This window comes from Olea europaea, unplaced genomic scaffold (genome assembly GCF_002742605.1).
Source record: "Olea europaea var. sylvestris unplaced genomic scaffold, O_europaea_v1 scaffold1858, whole genome shotgun sequence".
NCBI lineage: Eukaryota > Viridiplantae > Streptophyta > Magnoliopsida > Lamiales > Oleaceae > Olea > Olea europaea.
Window position 1 is genome coordinate 41,638 of NW_019236364.1, and position 9,023 is coordinate 50,660.

Genomic DNA, 9,023 nt, shown 5'->3' on the forward strand with positions numbered 1-9,023 from the left:
CTTTGGTTGCCAATTCATTCAAAGTATCTATTCTTTTAACGAGTCTTGTCTTCAACATAATTTTTTGAATTTTTTTTTATAATTGTTTGTATGCAATATTAAATAATTCTATATGGTATAATAAATTAACTTCTAAATTATTTTAAAATTTTAATATTGCCAAATGCTTAGCTATTTAATCTTCTTTATTAAACAGACTATAAAATATCAATAATGGATAAGTGTATATGCTAATAACAGCTGAATTTAATTATAATCATGTTAAGAATCAAGAATCACAAAATCATAAATTGATAAATCGAATTCATACTTGCGGAAGCCATCGTTGATATGAATAATAGTAGTCAGATATTCCCCTCCTTGCTCCCAACAAAAGTGTTGGCCATCAATGGGACAAGTCAATCATATGGAGACGAGAGGGTGCCTCACATTTATATAAGAATTTATTTAGTTGTCCCATTATCGACTTAAACCCTAATTCCGACTTAAACCCTAATTAGGGTTTATACATAATTCCGGCTCACATACTCAAAATTGCCCATTATATCAAATAAAACCCGAAAGATGTAAAACGACCCAAATTAATCACTTAACATAATTAGCATAATCATAATGTCATTGTGAGCCTTACATCTAACCCGTAAAATTTACAATCGAATGTGAAGCCTATATTTTCAACATGTAAAGCATATATATGCCCTATTTATTTTATTAATCTTGGAATAATAGCCTATATTAATAGGTTGTAATGAATTGTTAATGGTGATATTAAATAGTCGTTCAAACCTTGTTCTAATTTTAGCGTACTTTGTGTTCGGAAAAGTTTTAGTTAAAAGCTTTGTGCTCTGCTTGCTATTAGATTTACCATTGTGTCTTAAAAAAACAGATTCTACGGAACTTCAAGCACCTATAGTGAAGTGCTCTTGTTTGATTCCCATTATTTTCAAAATACATTTTTCTCTTTTTTTTTTCTTTTTTTTTTCAATAACACAATTTTCAGTAAAATAATATTGCAATCTTATTTATTAACCGCACATTCTTAATTAATCTACTATTTCAAAATACATTATACACTGAAAATGGGGCTCAAACATATATATTTTAAAGACGTGTATTAGATAGACTTAGATTTGCCAATATGTTCCTCGCTTTAGTGTTTCCTACTTTTATTCCTTGCAGTTATTTGCAAACAACGAAAGCATTTTTAGGGCCTGTTTGTGAGCGATTTTTTCATCCAAAAAATTGATTTTTTGATCGTTATTTCACTATTCTAGCCGTCATATTTGACTTCTTCTCTCATAAGTGGACCTCACTTTTCTCCTAACGATCAAAAAATCAATTATCAAAATCACTTCCAAACAAGCTCTTAGTGTACAGTATATACTAATTAATATATAAATATATATAACTACCGAATTTTTACCTATTTTTCTTTGGTCACAACCACCTTAACCAAATAGTCTAAATTAGTGCATTGAAGATCAAACTAATTTTATATAAAATAAAGAATAATGCTGCTCAACCCGAGATAAAATCTCGGGTTTGGAGCCAGGGGTCGAGGTGGCAAAATCTCGACCCCTGATGTGAATTGCACAAGCCCCGCGTGATTGAAGATTAAGGGCCGAGGTGGCAACACCTCGACTGGGTTGAAATCGGGGATTAAATCCCAGGTTCTGAAGCACTTCTGTAAAATAAATAAAAATATGCTATTTGCACGAGTTTAGGTGTAGTGGGCCACCCTTTACTGTTCAATAAGTTGGAAAATATAGTCTAGATTGATACTAAGCATCACTAATAGTAGATATCATTTTTCAATGTATAATGCTCTTATCATTTTTTATAAAAATAATTCTTAAAGTTCGACGAATCTAGAGATTTTAAGTCAATAAAATTAAAATTATATAGATAGGTTTGGCATCTTATATCGATTGAATTGAGTTGAACAGTAACAAAAATATGTATCATTAATTTATACTTTTAATTTGATCTCTTCTTTGTCCAATTCAACATATAAAATAATTCGTGTCGTGGTGAAAATTTTGTGTTGTCCCCTTGAGAGGGACCTAAGCAGATAAAACAATAATCACCCGCTAACTAGTAGTGTTTAGGTTGATGATTAATAAGTAGTCTTGTTGACTAAAGTTAAATAAAAAGAGAAATTTAACCATCAATGAATAATAAACACAAATTATGTCCAAGTCCTTTTTGATTTAGCTAAAAAAAAACATTGATAAAAAATTAAATTAAAATTAATTAATTTTAATCACATATTTTATGAGATCCAGCACTTTTATTTATTTTTTAGCTAAAAATACATTTAGTCATTTTCTATCAAAATCAATAATGTGTGTGTGTGTGTGTGTTTTTTTTAGTAAAACCAATCAGGCCAAATATGATTTGTAAACCATCTTAAGCTTTTTAAGTCCTTGTTTGGTTCCCATTTCTTAAAATTTAATTTTTTAAAATTTATTTTTAGTTGCAGATTCAATGACCTAAAATTTTTATTAATTTTTTAATCATATTTCACCAATTTTTAAGAAAATCTACTAAAATCTAGTTTTTATTCAAATCACACAGGGCTAAATGATGCGTGTCTCAATTCACTGGACACGAGTAGAAAAAATAGTTCCATTTTCACGAGATAAAGACAGGAAAGTAACTGTCTGTCTTCTTCGAAATTTCCTAGGAAACGTTATCCCAATTTTTTATTATTTTTGAATTTTTGGGGTCTCAATTCATTAAAATATACCAAGAGAAGTGAATCATCTGAAAATAGGGTTTCTTGGATATTTCTTAAAACTTAGTACAGTGTTCTTAGCGCGTGAATTGTATGAAGAGCTTGTATAATGTTTTGAATTGGATTAGTGAAGTATTGTTTGAGTTAGACTGTGCAGAATAAATTGAAAATTCAGAACATTTAAGCTCGACTAAACATGTCTTGTCAACAAAATTCACGACATCTCATTAAAATATGCCAAAAAGAGCGTCGTTCTTAAAATGGGGTTTCTTGAATAATTTCTTAGGAAATGTAGGAGAACGTATTTAGTATTAAATTATCTAAAGAGGTCATAGAATCTTTTGAACTGATTTAATCGAATACTATCTACATTAGACTTCATAGTATAAAGAAAAGCAAAAGAGAAGTCATTTTTGACTTCTTTCTATCATTTAAGTACGACCAAACATGCTATATCTGGACGATAGAATCCATGCTATCTCATTAAAAACTGTCTGAAAATGGTCCTTCCTGGAACTTGCTTAGGAAGCTTTGTTTGTCAAAGATAACAAATGGTGCACTCACTCTTGAATTAGAAGTCACTATCTTACCTAGTATCCGTTCATTTGGGAGGTTATTCAATCTTGGTTTTAGTGACTTTTGATGTATTTATTTTTTAAGAAAAAATAAGAACTTCAAGGGGATCTGCATTTGGACTTTTTGTTCCATAAAATTCAATTTTGAATTGACACTTGACAGGCCTTGGATTTTGGATGATGTTAATCAAGAAATAGTTCTTACGATTTTCATTTGGGGAGCTTAATGTTGTTATCTTGCGTGTGTAAATGGAGCTTCTTTAATTTTGAGCAGGATTATTTGATGAGTACAAACACATTAATCCTAAATGTGGGGTGGGATGCATTTTAATTCTATTAACTAGACATGAATAAAAAATGAAAAACGACTAAAATCAGTCCGATTCTCATGTTCACTATTAAACTCGAGAATCATTTAGGAGTTTAGAGTATATACATGATTTTTTTTTTTTTTAAATAACTCGTGAATCATTTGGGAAATCAAAATATAAATTTTTATTTTACTATTATTTATTTTAATAAAATTGTACATGTCCAACTATGCTGTCTCAACCATAATTTGGACACCTCAATGTAATTTTGGGTGTCAAAAATCCATTAAATCTCACTACGATTTTTTGATGTGATACCTTAAAATTGTAGTAAGGTCTTAAAATTCTAGAGGAGGGACAATTAAAAATAGGGATTACTCTACACGTACATCAATGTTTACACCCTATGTACATAATGTCCAAGTGACATTTCATTATTGACAAATAAAAAACGTTATCTTTCCACTAGTCAATGATGAAATATCATTTAGATATTATCTACATCATAATATAAATCTTGATGTACTTGTAGAATAACCCTAGATATCGACTCATATTGTACAGTTGTCAAACATTTTATTAGAATGAACAATTTATGATAGATTTTATATAATTTTTTGAACTATTGTAAATAGCTGAAACTTTTAGGCAGGCATTAATGCCATTCTTTTAATCCTCTTTTGTGTACAATTCTAATTTCATGGTGTTTGTTTAGTCAAGTACTAATCACATTAATATTTCTAATAGCTAAAGCATTTAAGCGGGCTTTAATATCATTCTTTATCCTAGTTTCATGATATTTGTAGTATTAGTTACTTAATAATTTTATTATTTCTAATTGCTTAACCTTTTAGACCGACGTTAATTTCGTTCTTTTAGTCCTCTTCTATATCTTATTATAGTTTCATGGTGTTTGTTTGTTAGTTAGTAACAGTATCATTTACTAAATTGTCTTACGGATAATTAGTACAAAACGTCCTTACCTTTCAATATTATTATGCAAATTTACTTATCTTTCAATTTTTTTGGCACTTTTACTTTTACCTTAACCTTTTTATTGCAAAAATTATTATTTTCATCAAATTTCTCGTGTAAAATAACAAACATACCCCATATTTAAATAAAACAATAAAAAAGAAAAGAAAAGTTAAAGAATAAATTGCAATCATACTTCCGAACTTTTTTAAAAAGTGCAAATGAGTCCAAATAAATTATTAAAGGGTAATTAGCACAAAACATCCCTACGTTTCATTATTAATTTTGAAAAACGTCCCTACTTTTTACGTTTTGACATTTTTACCATTATTTTTATATGTCATTGCAAAAATCATTATCTTCATCCATTTGTCAATTAAAAGTTGTAAAATGATAAATATACACTCTTCTTTAAATAAACAAAAATAAAGAAAAGAAAAATTGCAAATATACTCCCTTTTTATTTAAAAAAATACAAATAAATTTCAAATCAATAATTAAAAAATTTTGAAACTTTTGGGAAATATAGTTGTAATTTGTTCTTTATTTTTCTTTATTGTTGTTTATTTAAAGAAGAGTGCATATTTGTCGTTTTACAACTTTTAATTGAGAAATTGGATGAAAATAACGATTTTACCAATGAAATATGAAATAAAGATGAACATGTCAAAAAATAAAAGGTATGGACGTTTTGCACAATAATAATGAAATGTGTAGACATTTTATTCTAATTGTCCTTTTAATAATTTAGTTGGACTTATTTGCACTTTTAAAAAAGCTTGAGAGCATAATTGCAATTTATTCTTTAACTTTTCATTTCTTTTTTTTATTATTGTTTTATTTAAATATGAGGTATATTTGTCATTTTACACGAAAAAATTGATGAAAATGATGATTTCCGTAATAAAATGTCAAGGTAAAAGTAAAAGTCCCAAAAAATGAAAGGTCCCTAAGTTTTGCACAATAATATTAAAAAGTAAAGATATTTTGTACTAATTACTCGTTATCTTATTGTAGCTATTGTTTGTTTATTTGTTTATTATCTTATTCGAGGACCTCAATAATTTTTTTTCACGTCATAAATTTTAAATTTTAAGAGGAGATATATTCATTTATTTACGTGTCGTGAAGAAAGTAAGGTATAAAATTGAAAGACGATTGAACTGTGACAATAATTAGAGAAGAATTTCAATTTTCTTTGCCGTGAAATCCAAAAGACGTGACTTCTCGAATGACATCCATGACGTGTTACCAAACGTTATCTATTAAACTCAAAATATTCTTAGCCAAATAAAATAAAATATTTTGTACATACAACATTTCGTTCATTCTAATTTTGCCTACTCGAAACATGAACCGTAATTGGTTAAAAATACGTAACATGGAAAAAGCCAAACGATTTGTGTTGTTGACACTCCGGGTGACAGCACCTTTACATGCCTGACGTCGATCCCCCATGAATAAAATAATCTCGACCCTTACATGTGTGTATTATGTCAATCATGCGGTTACTCATACAGGCTATGTTGCTCGATCCTACGTAACATAGAAATACCTACGAAGTTCATGTGTTCTACACGAGTACAAATGGGCCAAAAAAAAAAAAAATCAAAAGCGTGGGGTCAACTATTTCCTCTCTTATAGGTAATCCAATAAAATTATTTTAATATTAACGAATATACATCATATCATTAAATAAATTTCTTTTTTATTGTCATAGTTGAATAATAAAAACTTTTGTTAATTATCAACGTTTCAACTTGACAAGTTAATAGATACTTACAAATTAATTTGATTTACATAAAATTTTAATTAACTAATCAAAATTGTGAAAATGAAATTCAATATCTCACAATTGGATCATATGATCAAGATGTTCAATTACTTTCTTGTTTAACCGTCCCTGTTTAATTAATCAATTAATTGCATCATATGATCAAGATGTATAAGTACTTTCTTGTTTAAATTATTCTGATTATTTAGTCCCTGTTTAATTAATCAATTAATTGCATCATATGATCAAGATGTATAAGTACTTTCTTGTTTAAATTATTCTGATTATTTAATAAATTGGGTTCAATGTATCCTAAGTTTGAAGGCATGTAATCTATAAAAATTCCAAAATATATAACAACATGACAAGCCCCTTGTTACTTTCAAGATATAACTATTGAAATAAAAATTTATTACGACGAAAATTAATATTAAATTGAACAAATTCAAGATATCAACTAAATTTGGACGAAGTAGATAATGTTTGGCCTACTTAAAAGTTTACTTTGTATTTTGAAGGTAGCATCAAGATAATATTGTTGAAAGAAAGCTGCTTTTGCTAAGAAAAAGCAATGCCAAAATTGCTTTAATTAAACTAGCGAAATAAAAGATTTGGCCACTACATTCTTATAGAAAAATGAGTTAAGCCATTTTACCAAAAAATGTTGCCCACTTAGGCGACGGATACATTGTTGACGGGGTATGATTGAATGTGAAGGTTGATTATATTTTAAACAGTAAATGATTGAATTGTAAGGAATTTTTAATTGATTACGTGAGTTTATATTTGAATTATTGTGTATTAAATTAAAAGCTATCAAATTTGATAATGCACTTTAAAAGTAATGTAATAAGGTTCCGATATTTTGGACTTTAATGAATCTAATTTAAAGTATGGGCTCTTATGTGTAGAGACCAGGTCATTGTTCCTAATTTTATGATGGGATGAATTAGGTTAACAGGCAATCACTATATAAACACGGTTATGGTCCTCAAATTACAAATATTACTCATTCTGTTTTGCCTCCCATTATTAGAGAGAATAAAAAGTTACGTGTTCATTTGGAAGACATAATCGTAGGATTCAATCGTCTTAATTAACAATGATCGATTCAGGTACGCTTCCACTTTGGTTCATATGTTCTTGATGATCCAATATGATAAATCCGACTATTTTTGACGGTAATAATTTCTTATTACATGAATACAATGTGATATTATGTCAAATAATGTGACAAAATTTTCTACAACGTAGATAGGTTGCAGGAAATTTTCCATTCACTACAAAGGACTAAGGAAATCTTATCTGATGATGACGTCACCCACCAGCCCGCCTGGCTTTCTTTGACCCACGTGTGATATTGGCCTAATATAATTTAGTCCATAAATTTAATAATTAATCCCAATAAAACCCCCCTCTTGTCCATTTTTCCCCCCTTTCAAAGTTCTCCCCTTCCCTTATCAGATTATAATTTGCATTTTTTATTTTAGATCTTCCCCTAACCCCACTTCCCCTCTCCTCCTTTCGCCACNCCCCCCCCCCCCACCAACTCATAGGTATATAAAAAGGCAGTTTCACCCACAATGGACTCAAAATATTCCCACCTACTTCAAATGGATTCCTCTGTTTTTCACTTCATGAATTCTGATAATTATTCCTCTGAATCATCCTTTGGATCAGTAGAATCTTTTCCATGGTGGGATGTAAAATTCTTGGAGAAAAATTCACTTCCTTTCAATGAAAATGATTCACAAGAAATGCTTCTGTATGGTATTCTAGAACAAGCTGCACAAGAAGAAAATTCAGAATCAAATTCATATGATCATCAAACAAAAGAAGATGAAGTAAATTCAGTACCAGACAAAAAACCCACCAAGGAAAAGTCTTACAGAGGTGTAAGAAAAAGGCCATGGGGAAAATTTGCAGCTGAAATAAGGGATTCAACAAGGAATGGAATAAGGGTTTGGATAGGAACATTTGATACTGCAGAAGCTGCTGCTTTAGCTTATGATCAAGCAGCGTTTTCATTGCGTGGCCAGGCGGCGATTCTGAATTTTCCGGTGGAAAGGGTGAGGGAGTCTCTCTGTGAAATGAAGTTTATAACTGAGGCAGATTGTTCACCTGTTATTGCATTGAAAAGGAAACATTCATTGAGGAAGAGGAGTGGGAACAAGAAGAGCAAGGGGATGGAAATTAAGGAGGAAAATATGGTGGTGTTTGAGGATTTGGGTGCTGATTATTTGGAACAACTTTTGAGTACAAGTGAAGATGCTAATTCTTGGTTTATTACTTAGAACGTTTTCAATGTAGCAAAAACAAAAGAAAAGACAACTTTTTTTTTTCTTTTTTTCTTTTTTTTCGCGTTTAACTTTCTTGTTTTTAGTATTGGAATTGTTGTTAAGCAGTATTTTTGTGAAGGAGTTTGCTTTATTTTATCCTCTTTTTACTTCTCATTCTTTGAGATGGTGAAATGTAATTGTGAAGAAATATTTTGAGGATACTAGTTTGGGTAAACAATTATTTTTCTATTCCTCAACGTGCATGTTAGGATAAGTTTACAACCACACAATCTTTCTGATCAATTTCATTCCATTACGTTCTATTTTTCATTTTCCTATTTTCAATCACACAATCTTCCATAAAATAATATT

General features: G+C 29.5%; 1 protein-coding gene across 1 annotated transcript; it reads left to right on the forward strand.

The window, feature by feature from the left end:
* Nucleotides 1-7,964: 7,964 nt before the first annotated feature.
* On the forward strand, nucleotides 7,965-8,900 carry LOC111378715 (ethylene-responsive transcription factor 1B-like). Its single transcript, XM_023001950.1, has one exon. The coding sequence runs from the start codon at nucleotides 7,986-7,988 to the stop codon at nucleotides 8,664-8,666; it is 681 nt and encodes a 226-aa protein (XP_022857718.1). The 5' UTR covers nucleotides 7,965-7,985; the 3' UTR covers nucleotides 8,667-8,900.
* The last annotated feature ends 123 nt before the right edge of the window (nucleotides 8,901-9,023 follow it).